Source organism: Tiliqua scincoides, chromosome 2 (genome assembly GCF_035046505.1).
Source record: "Tiliqua scincoides isolate rTilSci1 chromosome 2, rTilSci1.hap2, whole genome shotgun sequence".
Classification (NCBI taxonomy): Eukaryota; Metazoa; Chordata; class Lepidosauria; order Squamata; family Scincidae; genus Tiliqua; species Tiliqua scincoides.
The window spans coordinates 120,923,513-120,943,233 of record NC_089822.1 but is presented as its reverse complement, the minus strand read 5'-3'; the positions used below and the strand labels follow the sequence as shown (position 1 = coordinate 120,943,233).

Genomic DNA, 19,721 nt, shown 5'->3' with positions numbered 1-19,721 from the left:
TCTATGCATAAGTATATCCTCTGGCTCTTGCTGCAGAGATGGAAAAGAAGTCACCCCTGTGTCCGACATTCCTATTGAAACACATCGGGTGATTGCCACCTGCCACTCACTGATGCAACTGGATGATGGGTCACTGGTGGGCGACCCACTAGAGAAAGCTATGCTGACAGCTGTGGAATGGACTGTGACCAAAGGTAATCCAGTTTAGCATCCTAAAATACAAAATGAGTTTTTCCTTCCCTATAGGAATATAGGTCCATGTACATCTTGTAATCCTAAATAACAAATTAAGCTTTTCTGGCTTTCTGCTAGGTAAGGCGAATACCATTGCCATAAACCAGCTTTGCCTTCAGCAGGGTGTGCTTAGACCTTTTTTGAGTGTGTATGTCTTGAAGAATACCAAAAAGAGAGGGTGGATTCAATATCCCCATGATTGCAACCATCATCACTTGAGAGCTTGATCATTTTGAAGCTCTTTCACATGATGACTTGCTCTGAGATGGTCTTTTCATTTCCCGCAAGTCATATCTGGCAATGGGAAGAACACTTGATGACATCGCTGTGTGAATAAGGTGGCTTACAGGTCATATTGAGTCAACCCCAAATATGCAAACAGTCTCATCCTCTGTCTCAGCTGAAGGAGAGATGAGAGACAAAAAAGTTCAGAGTCCAAGCGATAGGTAAAGGAGAACTTGTAGAATTCCATGTAGCATCTAGCATGCTTGAGATCTAAAATCAGTTGCCAGGGAAGCTCTTGCCTTCAGTTTCTGATGTGTGGGAGCTGATTATATTGAGACTGTTGCTTGTTGTACTGCAGAGCTCTGATACTTCAAAGAGGTTCAAGAGCTTGGCATTGGCCTTGCAGGAGGGACAGAGTCCAGAATGTTTGCTGTACTTTTCAGAGTCTGAAAGCGTTAGGCCTCTCCAACTTAGAGGTACAGGGTGACCCAAAAAAAAAAACAGAACCCATAAAAATTTTATTAAATCCTACAAAGGTCCAGTACATTTTAAGAAATTTTTTCTTGGTTGACCAAGACATATTGGGGAAGATTATTGTTCCAGTATTTCATGCACAAAGTTCACTTGTATACCCTGAAAGAAAAAAGAAGAAAAATTAAAATTAACAGTTTTATTTAAAGATTTGTGGGTTCTGTTTTTTTTTTGGGGGGGGGGGGTCACCCTGTATAAAAGACATGGCAAAGGAAATGGGGATGCCAGTGACAAAAGCAACCTCATGTCTGCTACTCGTTATTATCTAGTAAGAGAGGATGTGACATCACATTTAGTATCCCACCCCATAAGCAGGAGACTGAACTGGAATAGGAGTGATGGAGACTTTTAGCAGAGTAACATTATGTCACTCTTTTTTAGTAGAGAAGAACGGGGAGGAAGCTGCTGTTGCCCATTGCAAACTCTCATCCATTTTAATATCTTGTTTAGCTTTCAGGCAGTAAATAAGAGAGATGTGTAAATGCTGTATGTTCTGATGTTTAAAAACAAAAAATGAGTGCCTTATGTCACACTGTGCAATGAGCTTGTGGAACTCTCTGCTGCATAGTATGTTCATGTGTTGTAGTTCATGGAAGATCTGGTACATTTCTGCAGGACTGTGTATTCTGTGACTTTGCAGAACACAAGGTGTGGTGTTGCCAGGAGAATTCTGTTTTCTGAGAATATTAGTTTTCATTTTTTAAAAAGTTCTAGTTCTTATGACTGCAAAGATATACTTGACTGTGTGGGTAAAAACTGATGAAAGTGAAGAGTTGCCAGATTTCCCTTAGGTCACTGAGTGGGACTTCAGTGCCCTTGTATCAGTGTGAGAAGTTAGCCTTTCTTGATACAGAATCTAAATTGTCTGCATCCAGAACTTTCCATTTTATTTAGTGCAGGCTACAAACTGCCCTGTCTTCCTGGCCGGGGGTGGGGGGCACATTATCTAAGCTTGGATCCAGAAGGCCTGAGTTCAGATCACTGCGCAGCCCTTGAACTCCCAAAGGTGGTTCAAAACAGCCATGGTGCCAGAGGATTGGAGGATAGCAAATGTCATACCAATCTTTAAAAAGGGAAAGAAGGGGGACCCGGGAAACTATAGGCCAGTCAGCCTAACTTCTATACTGGGTAAGATGGTGGAATGCCTCATCAAAGATTGAATCTCAAAACACATAGACGAACAGGCCTTGCTGAGGGAGAATCAGCATGGCTTCTGTAAGGGTAAGTCTTACCTCACAAACCTTTTAGAATTCTTTGAAAAGGTCAGCAGGCATGTGAATGTGGAAGAGCCCGTGGACATTATATATCTGGACTTTGAGAAGGTGTTCAATACGGTCCCTCACCAAAGGCTACTGAAAAAACTCCACAGTCAGGGGATTAGAGGGCAGGTCCTCTCCTGGATTGAGACCTGGTTGAAGACCAGGAAACAGAGAGTGGGTGTGAATGGGCAATTTTCACAATGGAGAGAGGTGATAAGCAGTGTGCCCCAAGGATCTGTCCTGGGACTGGTGCTTTTCAACCTCTTCATAAATGACCTGGAGACAGGGTTGAGCAGTGAGGTGGCAAAGTTTGCAAACCATGCACATTGGGGCAAAAAAATCAAAACTTCACATATAGGCTAATGGGTCCTGAGCTGTCTGTGACAGATCAGGAGAGAGATCTTGGGGTGGTGGTGGACAGGTCAATGAAAGTGTCGACCGAAAGTGCAGCAGCAGTAAAGAAGGCCAATTCTATGCTTGGGATCATTAGAAAAGGTATTGAGAACAAAATGGCTAATATTATAATGCCGTTGTATAAATTGATGGTACGGCCACACCTGGAGTATTGCATCCAGTTCTGGTCGCCACATCTCAAAAAGGACATAGTGGAAATGGAAAAGGTGCAAAAGAGAGCGACTAAGATGATTACTGGGCTGGGGCACATTCTTTATGAGGCACGTTTGGGCCTCTTCAGTCTAGAAAAGAGACGCCTGAGGGGGGACATGATTGAGACATACAAAATTATGCAGGGGAAGGATAAAGTGGATAGAGAGATGCTCTTTACACTCTCACATAACACCAGAACCAGGGGACGTCCACTAAAATTGAGAGTTGGGAGAGTTAGGAAAGACAAAAGAAAATGTTTCTTTACTCAGTGTGTGGTCAGTCTGTGGAACTCCTTGCCGCAGGATGTGGTGACGGCATCTGGCCTGGATGCCTTTAAAAGGGTATTGGACAGGTTTCTGGAGGAAAAAGCCATTATGGGTTACAAGCCATGATGTGTACGTGCAACCTCCTGATTTTAGAAATGTGCTATGTCAGAATGCCAATGCAGGGGAGGGCACCAGGATGCAGGTCTCTTATTATCTGGTGTGCTCCCTGGGGCATTTGGTGGGCCGCTGTGAGATACAAGAAGCTGGACTAAATGGGCCTATGGCCTGATCCAGTGGGGCTGTGCTTATGTTCTTATGGTGGTCTTATCTTAGTCACTTTCACTTGGGAATTGCAGAATTACTTGCAGCCAGCTAGCACTCTTAGCAGCTCAGTTGTGTGGAAGTGTGTTCAAAAATGTGCTGCACTGTGTTAAGTGGAGTGTACTCCCTAGCAAGTATGTTCAGAATGAGAACCTTAAAAGCATTATATAGAGGGAGAGCTGTTGTGGAGGCCTGGTTCAGGGCATGAGCCTGGAGGTCACCACTTCAGAAATCGTCCCTCAGTGGGTATCCTTAAGCATGCCATTCTTATTTCAGCCCCTGAATTTGTCATATGGGGATAATACTGATGTACCTTACAAGGTGGTTATAAGGATTACTGTGCTCATGCTTGTGACGAATGTTCAACACTCAGCACTATACAAATGAGGATATCCCATGGTGCTGAACACAGGCTCCTTTTCTGTGTTTCCTTACACTTCTGATCTAGAGTGAACAAATGTGCTTTGTTTCCTAAGTCCTGTGCATTGTTCCCTCAAAATAGTCAGACATAGTTATGAGCTAGTGTCTGAATAGCCAGCTGGTCTGACTCTGGCAGCATTCTGTAATTTCAGAAACATCTGTTGTGTCCCTTGGCTGGGGGTGGGGAAGCTCATGCTCCAGCCATTCCATAAGGAGCACACACCTGGGGCATAGGCTTGCCCCCAAGAGATCCCAGAGGGAGAATTGCTGCTTGTAGTGCTGTTGAACCCTTTCAGGATTTCCCGATCTCTTTGTTTCCAGATGAGAAAGTTTTCCCCCGAAGTATTAAAACTCAGGGACTGAAAATTCACCAGCGCTTTCATTTTGCCAGTGCCCTGAAAAGAATGTCGGTCTTGGCTTCCTATGAGAAGGTCGGCTCCACTGATCTGTGTTACATTGCAACTGTGAAGGGGGCCCCAGAGACACTGCACAAAATGGTGAGCAAGGACAACTGGCATCTTTATATCCTCTGCATTCTCCTTTTATATTAACGGCTTGCCCCTGAAGTAATGAAGCAGAAGGCATGTGTAAACATCTGAATCTGATTGAATGTGGAGAACCGTACAGTTGGAGACGGCTGCATGCTGGCAAAGGCTTCCCGGGTGCGGACAGTGCATACTGTTACACTGGGGAGCCTCTGTAGAGCGCCTCCTTGTGCCTCCGTTCCTTGCTGCATCCAGCTGCTTCTGCTCGGAAATCCAGGAGGGAAGCCTGCTGGGGCATCAGAAATCAGAAGCAGCTGGACATGGTGCGGATCGGTGTCTCACAGAGGCATTTTGTGGAGGCTCCCCTGTGGAACAGTAAGCATCATTCACGCAGGGGAGGGCTTTGGAAGAGTGCTGGATCTGGCCCACGGGCTGGAGTCTGGAGAGCCCTGGCCCTAGTGGTTAGGAGAACCCTTAAAAGTAGCACTGACACCTGCCCCCATTTGGCCTAGTTGTAGATGAATACAAATCCCCTGAATTGAGCATATTAGATGGCATGAGAGGAGTGACAGTGGACCTTGAAGATTCCATATCAAAAAGGAAATCTGAAGTGGTGACTACAAACCATAGGTTTGGATCCTAAGGAGCTGTTGTCAGTAAACAAACCCTGTGTCTCTCCCTCCCCCTGTTTTTTTTTTGCATGTATTCAATTCCAGAAATCATCATTTGTGGTACTGTACTCCCAGTATGAGATTTCCAGACCCTATCAGATACTTTCCCTCTCTCCTCACTTTCTGTGAAAGTATCTTTACACAGCCAAATCCAGTCAGGTGGTTAATAAAATTATTTAACTACCTCTGATTTTTATTTTTTTTTAATGATAAGCCAGTCCCCACTATCTAGGACCAAACTACATGTTAAATGTGTTGTTCACCCTGGCATGCTTAATTTTATTAAATTGCAGCCATTGGGGGGGGTAGATTGGAACTGTCACATAGGATTAAAGTCCCTTGTCTCCATTGACAGTGATCCCCGTTGCCATGAGTGCAGAGTGCTTTTAAAGCCCCCCCCCCTTCCACATCACAGTTGCAATATGGATTGAGGCCCTTTATGGCAGCCATTTGGTAAAGGAAAGTTTAGCACATAGGGGCCTATGGTGTGTGTGGCTTGTAGGGGCATGGTATGTAGCAATCAGATCTTTCTCCAAGTGCAAAACTGACAAGAGCTACCCTGCTAGGGTTGAATCAGTCGGCTAGTAACTTTGCTGTTCTGGTCCCTTGCAGTGTGGGTGGGGGCAGTGGGGCGGATGCTCCATGTGATTTCCAAGTTCTCCTGTGACTGTCCCTCTTTCACTTCTTTCTCTGTAGTTCTCTCAGTGCCCAAGTAGCTACAATGTGATCCATACAGAAATCTCACGTGAGGGAGCCAGGGTTCTGGCACTTGGCTACAAGGAGTTGGGACACCTCACCCATCAACAGGTAGGTTTGGCTTCCCCCCACCTTTGGCTTCAGATGCTGGCAAATTGCACATGCTCCCTTCAAGAACCTACTAGTACATGAATCGTATCCGTGTATAGTAGGCTTGTGGCCTCCCTGACTCATGTCCTCTTTCCAAAGCGGGGGGAAGAATGCCAGCTAGATGCAAGGGAGTTAATAAATACTTCAGTCATTTTTAAAATATTATATATATATATATATATATATATATATATATATATATATATATATATATATATTAAAATTAAATATATATTAAAATATTCATCTGTAAAGATGGGACAGATTCCAGACCATTTCCTTCACCGCCAGTGCTTCATATCCTGTCTTCCTGGCAAGATGGGAAGTTACCTCATGAGAGAACAACTGCCAATCTTTCCTTCTGCCTGATTCAGCTGGGACAGGAAGACTAACCACTGTTACCCTGCTTGTCCGGGATGTGTGTTTTATGCATTTATACACCCCACAAATTGCATGTACATAGAGCTTACATACAATAGTAGAACCTCCTATAACGCTGTGGATGTGTTCCTAGGAAACGTGTTCCTATGAGACAGTGCTATAGAAGGTGTTTAGAACGCTGTTCTAATGTACCTGTGTTCATAATGCTGTATGACCCAACTCATTAAGAAAATGTTACTGAAGTTGCAGGGCCAAACAGAGTCTGTGGTGTAACTGTTCATTATAAAGCTGAGATCAGGATAGCACAGAACTGAAATTCAAACTTTCTCTGGGGGGAAAAAAGCTGTGGATTTTGGAATAAAGACTGAATAGATGTCCTTGCCACTTGTTCACTGTTCAGCCTTCAAGAAAAGAATGTACTATGAAGGGATGGGGGAACAAAATGCAATGTACTTTGAACCTGATGTTGTGGTCAAGCAAGAAAATGGGGCAAGTGGAGAATGCTGTCAAGAGATTGAAAAGAGAAACGACTGTGATTATTTTTTATTAGCTCCTTCTGCCTACAGATTGGGGAGGAGCATGGTGGTTAGAGAGCAGAAAAGTTGTTTCTTTTATGAAGAAAGAGCATGTAGAGGAGACTGTTACCCATAAACAGGCTTGGATGGAATCTGGGTTCTTTTTTCCAACATGTCAAAGTTTCACATGAACTTGGTAGGCTTACAAAGCAATTTCAGTGGTGTGCTGAATCTTGTCATAAAACAAGAACAGGAATGTCTGTGGAAATGTCCTACTGCCTGACAATTGAATGAAATGACTGTGCTCACCTTGTCTCTCTTTCTTGTCCAAAGGCACGAGAGATCAAGCGAGAGGCGCTGGAGTGTGACCTGCGATTTGTGGGCTTCATCGTGGTCTCCTGCCCCCTCAAAGCTGACTCTAGGCCAGTGATCCGGGAGATCCTGAATGCATCGCATCATGTGGGTGAAACAGAGCTATATTCTGACAGAGATGTTGCAGAAGGCACAGGCATAGTAGTCAATCTGCAGAGCTGCAGCTGCTCTCAGCCTCATAAAGCACTTGTTAAAATAAGGGAGATATACTTTTTATCAGGGAAAGGTGGGTGGGAAGCAACAGGCCATCCTTCCTGCAGTGAGGATATTCCCCACCCAAATCCCTAGTTGCACTTCTGAGGGTGGACCAGAGGTAGTGCTTCGAAAAAGAAAATAAGTGATGGGGTTTAAGGGCAGAAAGGAGTGTCTAATGTATAATGACAGCTGCGCCAACAGCATCACCAGCAGGGTTGGTAGTGGAGAGTTGCTGAAGCAAAGGCATTGGCTCTGGGATGGCCCTGTTTCAAGGTGGTTTTCTTCATCAAAAATGTGTATCCAAATTGACCCAGAAAATATATGTGTTTCAATGGAGGACGCATGTTTAGGGACACCCTGTCTGTATGTGTGATAGACCAAATGCAATTTTAAAAGTACTTTTGAAAGAAGCTCCAAATAGTGCTCAGGTCAGTTGGCACTGGATGTGCCTTGTGCAGTGCAGTGCCCCCTTGTCAGCTGCACATGAGCAAGCTTTTTATGAACCACCTTTTCCCCCTTCTTCTCAGGTAGTGATGATAACAGGGGACAACCCGCTGACTGCTTGCCACGTGGCCCAAGAGCTGCACTTCACCCAGAAGGAGCAGACACTCATCCTGCAGCCACCCAGCAGCAAAGGTAAAGCGGCTTTTCTCACAGAGTGTTGGACTCTTGGGCATTGCTGTCACCTTGTTAGGTGGTGGATGTCTTGTGGAAAATCACCCAGAGGCTTGGGCTTTAGGGTACATGTCCGGAGAGGTGGGTTAGCTGCTGTGTACTAATTCTTGCCTGCCATTATAGAACTTTTCATTGAGGGATCCCCTGGACAAGCTTCCTTAAACAGAGCTTCAAAATGACTTGGCTGGGGAATTTCCATTAGTTTGTACTAGGGCAGCCTGCCTGAACTGATGTATGACCAGTCTTGTCAAGAACTGATGAGGGTGAGCTGCAGGATGGGCAAAAGAAATGAATGGTATTTGACTTGAAGCATCACTTTTGGGGAAGGTGCCTATTGGTTAACCAGGACACATATCAGAAGCACAATTTTTTTGTTTCTCTTTGTCACTTGCCTTTTTTTGAGCAATCGGCTGCGAAGGTACCTATGAGCCAAAGCCTGGTGCAGCCAGGAGTGAACTGGAGTAAGATAGAGAGAAATGAACCTAAAACTATTCTGCGTGTACGCCGTGGCTGTGAGCATAGCAAAAGTAATAAAATATTGGCGTATGGACCAGAGGAGCAAGTGGAGGGAATGGAGCAGCTGCATCAGTATCAGCAGAGAATGGAGCAGCTGCAGGGAGCTCTTTCCCCCCTCCCTTCCTGAAAAGAACTTGGTTCCAACTGCCAGTTAAGGAGGAGTGAGTGGAGGCATTAGCCAGAGGACTTGGAGGCTCCTGGGTTGTTCTCGGCTGGTAACGTAAGCCACCTGGAGATAATTTTGATCAAAAGGCAGGAAAAGAAAAGCAGCAGAGGCTTGTTGGGTCTGTTGTGACCTGAGGATGTCGTTGAGGAGGGGGTGCAGCATATTGGCTATTGAGGATCAGGGCTGTAGAGCTTCACAGCAGAGAATCAGGGCCCATGGTGTTCTCTCAAAAGCTAGTCCTGCATGCACATGTGCACACCCAGAAAAGGCAACCCTTCCTCTCTCCCTCGTAACTTAACGTTTTTGTTTCAGATTCCAGCTGGCAGTGGCAGTCCATTAGTGGCACTGTTGCTTTCCCAATTGTACCTTATTCATTTCAAGAGCTGACCAAGAAGCACAACCTCTGCATCACAGGGGAGGGGCTCTCCCAGCTGCAGGCCACTGATATGCAGCTGCTGCTTAGGCTCATTCCACACATTCAGGTCTTCGCACGTGTTGCACCCAAGCAGAAGGTATAGTGTGTTTCCCTGTAACAGTGCCCTTATACCCCCTTGCCACACCTGCTTTCTCAGCCAGTGGGGGGCGGTGGATCTTGGGCCTTTATTTTCAAGGTGTACACACATGTCCTTGAAGAAAATGGTACTAGAACACTACACAACACATATTTGGCTGCTCTGTGGCTCAAGTAAAACCAATTGGCTTAGCGTACAACCTGGGATGTTAGAAGATTTTTGGGAAGAATGAGGAGTGTTGGACAAGGAAGAAAAATTTGCATCTCTGATTAGTCATGGAACTTGCTGGGTGGCTTCAGGCTGGTTACCATGTTTTAGCCTGCTTTACTTTGCTGTGTGGTTGCGTGGATAAAATGGGTGAAAACTTTATATGGGATGTCCTGTGCTTCTTTGAGGGAGGGGTTGTATACCTCTGTAGTAATAAGTGACATGGAAACAGAAGTATTTTTCATTGGAGCAACTTCTGTTAGTGTCAGCTTATGCAGGTTTTCAGGTTACACTATGAATGTCTTCTCACATTCAGAAGCATGTAGTTGAAAGCCATGCATCACTGTACACCACAAAAGTTGACCCAGTAAAAGATATCCCTGTACATTAGCTCTCTTGCATTGCTGGCCATGATGAGGCTGTAAGTTAATAAGTCAGGTGTGTCTGTGGCCTTTGACTCAGTCATAGTTAATTCTGCAAAGGACCTACAAAAAGCCCCTTTATCTCACTTTCTTGAAGCTATGGGCATACCTATACAGGGGTTTTGTAAGGGTACGGAATTGACTTGTATACCTTTCCTTCCACTGGACCCGCCTTATCCACATTCTGACACCTGTGGACCCCTTTTAAAATTGTTTTTAAAAGTAAAAAGTAAGAAAATAGCCTTCCCCACCTTTGTGCCAAAAAATCGCACCATTTTCAGGGCTGCAGAGCAGTCTTCTATGCTTCTGGAAGCCACTTCCAGGTTGTGTGACCCCCCCCCTTGACCCTTGCTCACCCCAGCATGGCTTTAAGGAGCACAAAAGACTGCCCTGCAAAGGGCACGATTTTGTGCTATCTTCTTACTGATTTTTACTGCTTTAAATGTTTTTAAAGGGCATTCCAGTATATGCGGGTGGGGAACCAAACCCTCACTGAGAGAGTACTGTACATACATATATGGGCTGCTGGCATGACATCAGTCCCATATCTACTGCCAGATTTCAGCACTGACTGTGTCCCATGCAGTCCCCTTCCTTATTTCATAGCAAGGAAAAGACTCTCCCTTAGGGAGGGATTGTTGCCACGTACTTTTAGTACTAAACTGAGAACATGAGAAAATGCCATGGAGTGTTTGACACAATTGTTAGGAGGGCCTGTGCGTTTCCATTGCATCCAAAAAGCATCCTTTCTGTCTCCTTAATGCCTTGTGCCCTGTCCAATGCCTTGTTTTCCTGCCAGAGTCCTCAAATCAACTAACTTCTGGGGTCAAAGGTTCCAGCTGTCACTCTTTATCATCTTGTGACTGCCAATTTAAAATGAAGATGTGGCAGCTGAAAACAGCTCATGAAGGTTCACATGACTGGATGAAGACTCGCAGTGTGGTGACAACATGGATTTTAAGGGAGGGGTGCAGTTACGCAGCTGTGTCTCTATGCTTCCTATTTCAGGAATTTGTGATAACAACACTGAAGGGGCTTGGCTACGTGACGCTGATGTGCGGGGACGGGACCAATGATGTGGGGGCTCTGAAACATGCTGATGTGGGTGAGTGTTGGCTCAATTTATTTAGAGGGAAACACAGGACAGAAGTCATTTAAATCAGTGGATCACTGTGACACATGCAATCACCCTCCTGCACACGAAAACTACAATTAAATTTATAATAATTAGAGTAGATTTATTAGATTTATTATTTATAGAGAAGATTTGTGGGTTGCTGCTTTTGTTGCTGGCTGCAGCTGTGGGAGGCCAACTTCCCTGATGGTCCGTGGGGTAGTACACGTTCGGTGAGATGCTGATAGTGATGAAAGGCAATCTTTTTTCTTTCCCCTGAGAGCTCATGGACCACTTCTTAGGGTCTTGCAGACCAGTGATTTAAATAAATAAACTTTACAAAATGCCACTGAGCAATAAATGTAGCACCCTGCTTTTTAATTTTGGAACTAATGTTCACATGCGAATGTATGCAGATTTAATCAATTGAAAGTCATATAATTGGCTTAGATTTCTTTATTAGGTGAGAGCCATAATTTGAAGGTTGTGCTGACTTCAGTTGGGTTCTCATGTGAGTGTAAAGTCTACATTGGGCAGGATATTTGTTTTCATAAAAATTATTGTGTGTCGAATAATGATCAGGCATTAACAAAAGCCGTATGAAGAGGTCCAGAGGCAAAGGGAGAAATTTACTCAGTTGTGTCATAAATTCTGATAATGCAGCTGAGCCCTGGGCCTGTAAAAAAAAAAAAATTACAGTTCTCTTTTATTTGTGGTACACCGTGCCTTTATATTACAGTGGGCCCTCTTTATCCACGGATTTCAGTGTGGATGCTGAGCCTGTGGCTGGATACCCTCAGAATGCCTCCTGGACAAGACCACAGGTCACTTCCGGTTGTGTCCGGGAAGTGTTCCGAGGTGTGGAAAGCCCTCCCCATGCCTCAGAACACCTTTGGGACCCAACCGGAAGTTGCTGGTACAAATTGGAAATGCCTTCTGATCACTTTGGGAAGCCTGTGAACAGCCCCCCCAGGTTATTGTGGCACTGTGCCAGTCCCTCCCCCACATTTAATTATCTGTGGGTTTCAGTATCTGCAGGGCATCCTGGAATGGATCCCCCACAGGTACCAAGGGTCCACTGTACATAAATCTTCCAACTAAATACTTAAATTACAACATGCTGAAATGGTTACATGTGCTGATTCAATTAAAACCATGCTATAACTAGAGGTGTGTTAACGTTAGATGTTGTAGGATCCCAGGTTTGTCCCAATGTGAGCAGGTTACAAGAAACAGCATATACAGCAGAGTACTTTCAAGCAGCAGTTATATTTTGAGCAAGGGATATCAGAAGCAGAGTAGTCAATAAACAGTCCCGGTCAGCACGAAGATCAGTCAGTCCAATGATAACAAATCCCAATCAGTTTCCCACAATACAAAGTCAAGGTCCAGTCCACGGTCAGTAATCACACATATACATACAAATATCACTGGCAGCAGTTTCTCAGTTATCTCCCAACTACACCCCTACTACTGCACTGGAGGTTCAGCATACTAACCCTTAAATAGTTAGATCAGCCAATCATTGCAGGCTTGGTAACACCCAGGGTGTGTCTGTCACAGGTGCTTATTGATTTTGCTAACTCAGCAGCCTGCACCTGCTCCTGGACCAATTCGTTAGCTGTGTTTCTGTTTCACTCAGAACCCAGAGCTAACATCGTGCTTGAAAATGGTGTTTTGTTTTACTCGGAAGTAAGCCTATTGTGTTCAGTAAGACTTAGGCTGTAATCCTCTCTTACTCACTGGAAACAAACACCTTTAGCCATAACTCATGTTTCAGATCAATACAGTTAACCCATTTCTGCCCACAGATGTACACATTTGATCCCTGTTGTGTATATGCAACATTGGGCAGAAATGGCTTAACCCAGATCCACTTAGTGGCAGGTCTTTCCAAATAATTGTATATTGCTTCTACCTTCTCTTCATCATACATTCTGTACACTTTGACATTTGGGTGATGTAACCACTTCTTTTTGTGGGCATTGCAGGATCATGCCAGTTCTGCATGATTATATCTGCTGATTAGATTGGTTATTAGGTCATGTTACTCTTTTCTCACTACTCTTACCAAAGGCCCTTTTGATGGGGAACATGAAACTCCACCAGGTGTTTGTCCCTAAAAGCAGCCCCCCTAGAAGTTCCCAGTGTGTCTTCTGCTTTCAGTGATCTGTTCTTGCAGGAGTGGCTCTGCTGGCAAATGCACCTGAACGGATCCCTGAGCGCAGGAAGAGACCACGTGATGGACCTGCTGACGGGAGACCCTCCTTACCTCTCTCCATGGTTGGAAGCAACATGAGGCCTACCTCCAGAGCTGCCAAGCACAGAGTTATGTCCCATAGAGAGGAACAACTTGCCATGCAGCGGGTAGGTGTACCTTTCTTCCTTGCACCCCCAGCCATTTTGATCATGGGCTTGCTTATGATGGAGAAAGGTTTGTGTTAAATAATTTTCCACCAGCAACTCCATGTTAACTCTTGACTTCCCTCTCTGACATCATCACACTGTAACTTCACTGGCACATGACAATGCATACTTGGTCAGGAAATCTGATGCAGTGTCTGCTAGAAAAGCAGAAGTGGGGGCATTGTCTATTTCTTACCTTTCCCATCATTGCTCTTTTAATTGTTACTTCTGACACTTGACAAAAGCAGCTGACAAATGCACAGACTGAGACATGTGCTAGCCTATTTGCCTAAAGCATGCCTCGGAGATTGCCTCTCCATCCACCCCACCATGGGATCTGGAACCCTGCTATATGTTAAGTGTCTGTCCTTTTCTTACCAGCAGGAGAGGATCAGCCAGGTGTTGAAGGACTTGGAAGAAGAGCCAATACCCATTGTGAAGCTTGGGGATGCCAGTATTGCAGCACCTTTCACCTCCAAGCTCTCCTCTATCCAATGCAGTACGTGTGGGGGCTGGTTGGGTGGGTAAAGAGTGCCCATATGAAGCACCTCATGCAGTGCAGACTCTCTCTTAGGAGGGAGCACACACCCAGCCATGAACCAAGGAGCCAGCCTTAGGGCATTTTCATACTTGGTCATAAAAGCAGCAAATGAGTGTCTCTTGCAAGATTGGTGGGTATGTTAGTTTGGAATTTTGAAAGCAAACGTACAAACCATCCAGTGAAATGTTACATTCACACTGTTAACAGGGGAAGAGGGGAACAACACTCTGACTCTTTGTATGGGAAGAGGCCTGGAAGGAGTTTGTATGTCCCTTTGACACTGTGCGCACATCTTAGCCTTGTGCAGTTTAAGGACCATCACACTACAATCATTGTATTTCCAGCCCTTGACTTCAGTGCAACCCAGGCTTTTACCTTAGAGCAGGGCTCTCCAAACCCTGGCCCACAGGCTGGATCTTGGGTTTGGAAAAAGCCCTCTCCCCCCATAAGCTTACCATTCCACCAGGTCACCACTTATTTTCCAAGCCTGTTGCAGCACAGGGATGCTCTGGGTTGTCATGACTGCACAGACATTCTGCTGCACAGCCTGTTGGGAGCTGGGCAATAGATGCGACTGCCCAGAGTGTCCCTGTGCTGCAGTCAGCTTGGAAAATAAGTAACAATGTGGTAGAATGGTAAGCCCTGGATGGGACAGGGAGGGCTTTTCCCCGGACACAGCAGTCTACACAGCAATCTCCAGTCTTGAGACTGCTGCCTTAGAGAAAGTGTCAGTTAATGTGACTGGCCAAGGCAGTGCCAGAGTGGATCTGAGCCCATCTCTGCATGGATTCTTCCTTTCCCTCTTTAAGACTTGTGGTAGTTAGCAAAGCATACAGTGACATTCCAAGCAATCGCGGCTTCTTCTCTCCTTTTGCAGTCTGTCATGTGATCAAGCAGGGCCGCTGCACCCTGGTCACCACGCTCCAGATGTTCAAGATCTTGGCATTAAATGCACTAATCTTGGCCTACAGCCAGAGTGTCCTGTACTTGGAAGGGGTGAAGTTCAGTGATTTCCAGGCTACATTGCAGGGGCTGCTGCTGGCTGGCTGCTTCCTTTTCATCTCCCGTTCTAAGGTAAGAAAGATACTAAGAGCCTGAAGGAAGGGGAGTGATGCTGATGGGTTAATAGCATTTGAACTAGTTTATATACACTGGCAAAATGCTCCCACTGTGACAGTGTTGTTTTATTGTTCACTTTCTTGGCACTGGTGTGTGCGTTAGTCCTTGTTGGCTGCAAACATGATTGAAAGTGTGAAACAATGTCTCATGAAATCTTAGAAGCAAGGATGGTGATTGGCAGTGATCATCAGCATATCATAGGAGGCAGTGACCAGCATAGCTCTTTGATTGGTAGAACTGAGCAAAGTTGACCTGAATCAATATATGTCAAATTTCATCATCCTTGCCATAAAGTTTTTTAAAGCAAAGTGCATGGTACTGGGTGAACTCAAAGAGGCATGTAACGTGCACATGGTTGAAACTGACTACACGTGCAGCGACCAAGTATGGTGGCTTATGACCTAATTCACTTGAGTGCCATGAAATGAAGGGAGACAAGGATACATGTGCAACAATATTTAGCTTTTATTCTGGAGATAATAGTACAATAACTGGGTAGGAGAATCAAAAGTATGATGCAGTGCATTTGTCACTTATGCTCACTTACACAACTAGGCCCTAAGCACCAGCAGCTTCTAGGCAGAAAGAAAAAAAAAGAATTCTTATAAGGCTTTTAAGGTTCAGAATGAAGAAGGGACAAGAGGAAGTGGAGCAGGACACTAGCTTCTTGGGGAAATAAAGATTATCCAGGAGGAACAAGGACTAAAGAAGGAGGTTGTGCAGTAACAAGGGAGGCCGGGGATAATATGGAAGAAGACCAGAGAAGAGAGTTGGAGGGGTGGGTGGCGGCAAAGCTTTTGTTAAAAGTTTTGGCCACCTTTTGCTGAAGGGTTCAGTTGCTGTGAGAGATCATGGCTTCAGTCTGCATTCCGTGTAGCCCCAGCCAGGAATGCAGGCAAGGAGGTGGTGGACTATAAAACACTACACACACTTGCAGTGGAGAAGCTTTATCTTTTTCATTGCCCAATTAATTTAACCAATAGTCTTAAGCCTCCAAAATGAATTAGTCAGAAGTGGGATCAGTTGGATCTTCCCTGTTCACCAAGTTCATGATAGATTGGACAAGGGGGCATGGTATATTTGGAGGCTTGATGCTAACTTCTAGGTCTCCCCCTCAAGTAGTAGAAGACAGGCTAAAGCATTGTGAACTCCATAACACACTCAATACTTTTACACCAAAGGAGGAAGGGGATGGAAACACTAAGCATGTCATCAGTTTGACTGCGCATGACGAGATGGGGTTAACAGGCTTGTGGTCAAGGGTGCAAAAGACCAAGGTTACCTATCTGTTGAGATGAGCCTTGCATTGTTGCAAGGATCATGGGACTAGCTTGCCAAGCATTTGGTAAGCAAACTCAGAAGGGCTAGGCAGTAATTTTCGCTAGCTTCAGGGAGGGAGGCAAGGCAAAGGCGCCGAGATTGCTTTTCCAGGAAAGGCTTCTTGAAGAGCAGTTCAGTGGGCACTTCAGCTGTGGTTTGTAATAGTGCTTGAAGAAAAGGTGCAGAGAAGGGAAAAGGCTAGAAGCAGAAGAGAGCTATCTGATACCTATCCTGAGTGCCAGCTAGCCCTACAGTTCTTGGGTAGCGGCAAGAATGGAGGTGCCAGGAGGTACCCAACCGATCCACAAGCAATGGCAGAAATGATGGGCAATGCACAGCGTTAACCACGTGTGGATAGCAGCAGAACACAAGAGGTGTGATCCAGCTTTTTGTACACAAAATCCCAATAGGAGATGAGCTCCTACAGGGCCAACTTTTGGGTCTTGATGGTCTATCCCAAAAAACAAGTGGGTGCCCTGTTTTGCACTTTGGCAGAGGACTTCTTCATTGCTCTGGACACCTGTGCTTCTAGACAACTCATGTTTGAATTTGCACTGAAGTTGGTGAGGGAAGCAAACACCTGATAACTGATACTCAACTCTTTTTCAGCCTCTGAAGACCCTCTCCCGTGAGCGCCCGCTCCCCAACATCTTCAACCTCTACACAGTTCTTACAGTGTTGCTGCAATTCATGGTCCATTTTGTTAGCCTGGTTTATCTATATCGAGGTGCACAAGCCCGCAGTGATGCCAAGTGAGTGCTGCTTAAAGCATGAACTTACAAAATTGAGAAGAAAAATCTCTCACGTTGGAATGAGCAGTGGCAAAGTAGAATGTATGTAAATGGGTCTAAAGAAAGCATGAAAATTTTCTAAGCTGAGAACTTGCATAAGTTACTGATTCACATAAGTTGGGTTTCCTTTAAAACTCCCAATATTCCAGAGTGAACTCTCAAGGATTTTTTTCTTTTGTTAAAGGAAAGATGACTTTGTGGACCTCTATAAGGAGTTTGAACCCAGTCTGGTGAACAGCACTGTTTATATCATGTCCATGGCCATGCAGATGGCTACCTTTGCCATCAATTACAAGGTGAGAGTTTCTGAGCTTGAGGGAATTGTGTGGGTTGGAACATTGTGCTGTTTGGGGACAGCAAGTGCTGGGCGGGGTTCCCGTCAAGCTGTGCAGCTTGAAACCCTATAAAGCCAAGCACAGAGCTGCTCTGAGTGTCTTTAAGTCCAGTAATGCTGATAGACATCATTGCTGTGCATCTGGAAACACTGGTGAGCTGCAATACCAGTGCTGCAGACCTCCTTACAGAGAACATAGGTGCTAGGGCAGGAGTGACTGGTGAGGATTTAGACTTGGGTAGCAATAGCTAAAACGAACAGAGTATGTTTAATAGCACGCCAGCATGAAGGATATTTTTCAGAAACTTCAAGTGACGTGTGAGGTCAATCTATAGAGACAAGGAGGTTAATTAGAAAGTATTATCTTAACTGGGCAGGGATCAATTTCCAAAAAGATCCTGGAATTTCTTTTAAGTCATGAATAGAACTTGTTACTGAAGGGGTGGTTGAGGCAAACCTGAAGCTCAATCATGGCAATTTGTATGTTTCAGGGTATCTTGCCAATAGCTTCAGAAGCACCAAATACCCCCTGCTTTATGGTTTGGGGAAACTAGAGGGAAGTTCAGAGATGACAGAACAACCTTGTAACTGCTTAAAGCTGTATGACTGAGTTATGTTAGTTAGAAAAATGTTTCAAATTGTGATCTGCAATCAATTAAGCCACCTTAAATCTTTTACTTAAAATCTGAAGCTAGACTAGCCATGTTGTAGTGAAACTTTAATATGCATGTGTAAATCATTCTAGATGTGGAAAAGCACCCACATCTGTCCATATGCTAACGTTCATGCAACTTGCAAAAATATGAATAAAAATTAGCTTTTTGTTTTTAAGAAGTAACCTATGCCAGATGCAAGGAAATGGCAACAAGATACAGGTATCCTGTTGTCTTGAGTGCTCCCTGCAACATCTGATGGGCCACTGTGAGATACAGGAAGCTAGACCAGATGGGCTTTGGCTTGATCCAGCAGGACTCTTATGTTTATACTTGAACTTAATATTGAAAACATGACCATTAGCCCTGAAATAGTTCTGAAAAGTCTTTTGGTTTAGCTGACCTTCACTCCTTGTCTTTGGTGCTCCAGGGCCATCCATTCATGGAAAGTCTGCGAGAAAACAAACCTCTGCTATGGAGCATTATCTTGTCAGGACTGGCAATTGTAGCCCTTTTGACAGGCTCCTCTCCAGAGTTCAATGAACAGTTTGGACTGGTGGAGATACCAACAGAGGTGAGAAAAATTGAAGCACGTCATTTCAAAGTAGGCTCCTTTCTAGCTCTTTCCCTTTGAAATTAGTTTTTCTCAAGTAACCTGTTACAGAAAGATTTCACTCTAGCAAGTGGGAGATGTTCAGGGTTGGGTGACCCTGTGTAATCTTCTCAGTCATCAAACCAGGGAAGGCCCTCAGTAGGCTGGCTACAACTTAAAGATGCTTTTGTTTACCCCTGTATTTCTTCATAGACATTTTCTTAGAACAGTGTGGATTAGTTTAAATGGGTGGTTCCCAAACTGGTGGTTCACAACCCACCAAGGGAACCAGCAGCAGGCCATTCCCCTTAAGAGGAGTGGCCCTGTTCTGATGGCAGTGACACTGCTGGCCTCCTGCAGGGTCCTGGAGGCTTGCAGCCCCCTCTGATCTGCTCTGCAGCTTGTTTACAACACCCTTATCTCTGATCTAAAGCTACTTCCTGTTTTCACAGGAGATAAAGGCGTTGTAAACAAGTTGTGGGGGAGATCAGAGGGGGTGCAAACCTCTAGGACCCTGCAGGAGACCAGTACTGCCCCCCTTCCTGGGTAAGTAGCAATCTCTGCAGCACTCCCTACCTGTAGGAGTTTGGAAACCACTTGTTTAAATCAAACTTATTTTGTAACTCTGTATTTGTACACTCATCTAGAGTAGTGTTTCTCAAACTGTGGGGTCAGGACCCACTAGGTGGGTCACAAGCCAATTTCAGGTGGGTCCCCATTCATTTCAATATTTTATTTTTAGCATATTAACTTGATGCTACCATGGAATGTGATTGCACACGTATATTCTTTTAACAATGATAGTAAATTGGACTTACTCCTGGGTACGTGTGGGTAGGATTGCAGCCTAGGATTGTTAAAAATTTTCCTGCTTGATAACATCACTTCCTATGGGTCCTAGTGCTAAATGTGTGAGAATCACTTATCTAGAGTTTAACACTCACATAGGAAAGCACCCTTTAACCATGTATGTTAAAATGAGAACAGAATGCATGGTTTTTTTGAGTCACATTCTTAGATTATGGC

The 19,721-nt window shown here is 44.8% G+C and overlaps 1 protein-coding gene across 2 annotated transcripts in view; it reads left to right on the top strand.

Moving 5' to 3' along the window:
* Positions 1–19,721, top strand: part of ATP13A1 (ATPase 13A1) — a 45,349-nt gene that overhangs the window by 24,661 nt on the left and 967 nt on the right. The window contains exons 13-25 of one of the 2 annotated variants that reach the window (XM_066618549.1): positions 37–194; positions 4,184–4,359; positions 5,715–5,825; positions 7,094–7,219; positions 7,855–7,963; positions 8,997–9,196; positions 10,834–10,930; positions 13,122–13,306; positions 13,730–13,844; positions 14,764–14,960; positions 16,935–17,077; positions 17,301–17,412; positions 18,534–18,677. In XM_066618549.1, the coding sequence (XP_066474646.1) occupies positions 37–194; positions 4,184–4,359; positions 5,715–5,825; positions 7,094–7,219; positions 7,855–7,963; positions 8,997–9,196; positions 10,834–10,930; positions 13,122–13,306; positions 13,730–13,844; positions 14,764–14,960; positions 16,935–17,077; positions 17,301–17,412; positions 18,534–18,677 (1,873 nt within the window). Of the gene's footprint in view, positions 1–36; positions 195–4,183; positions 4,360–5,714; positions 5,826–7,093; positions 7,220–7,854; positions 7,964–8,996; positions 9,197–10,833; positions 10,931–13,121; positions 13,307–13,726; positions 13,845–14,763; positions 14,961–16,934; positions 17,078–17,300; positions 17,413–18,533; positions 18,678–19,721 lie in introns of both variants that reach the window. The other variant, XM_066618548.1, reaches the window with a different exon arrangement.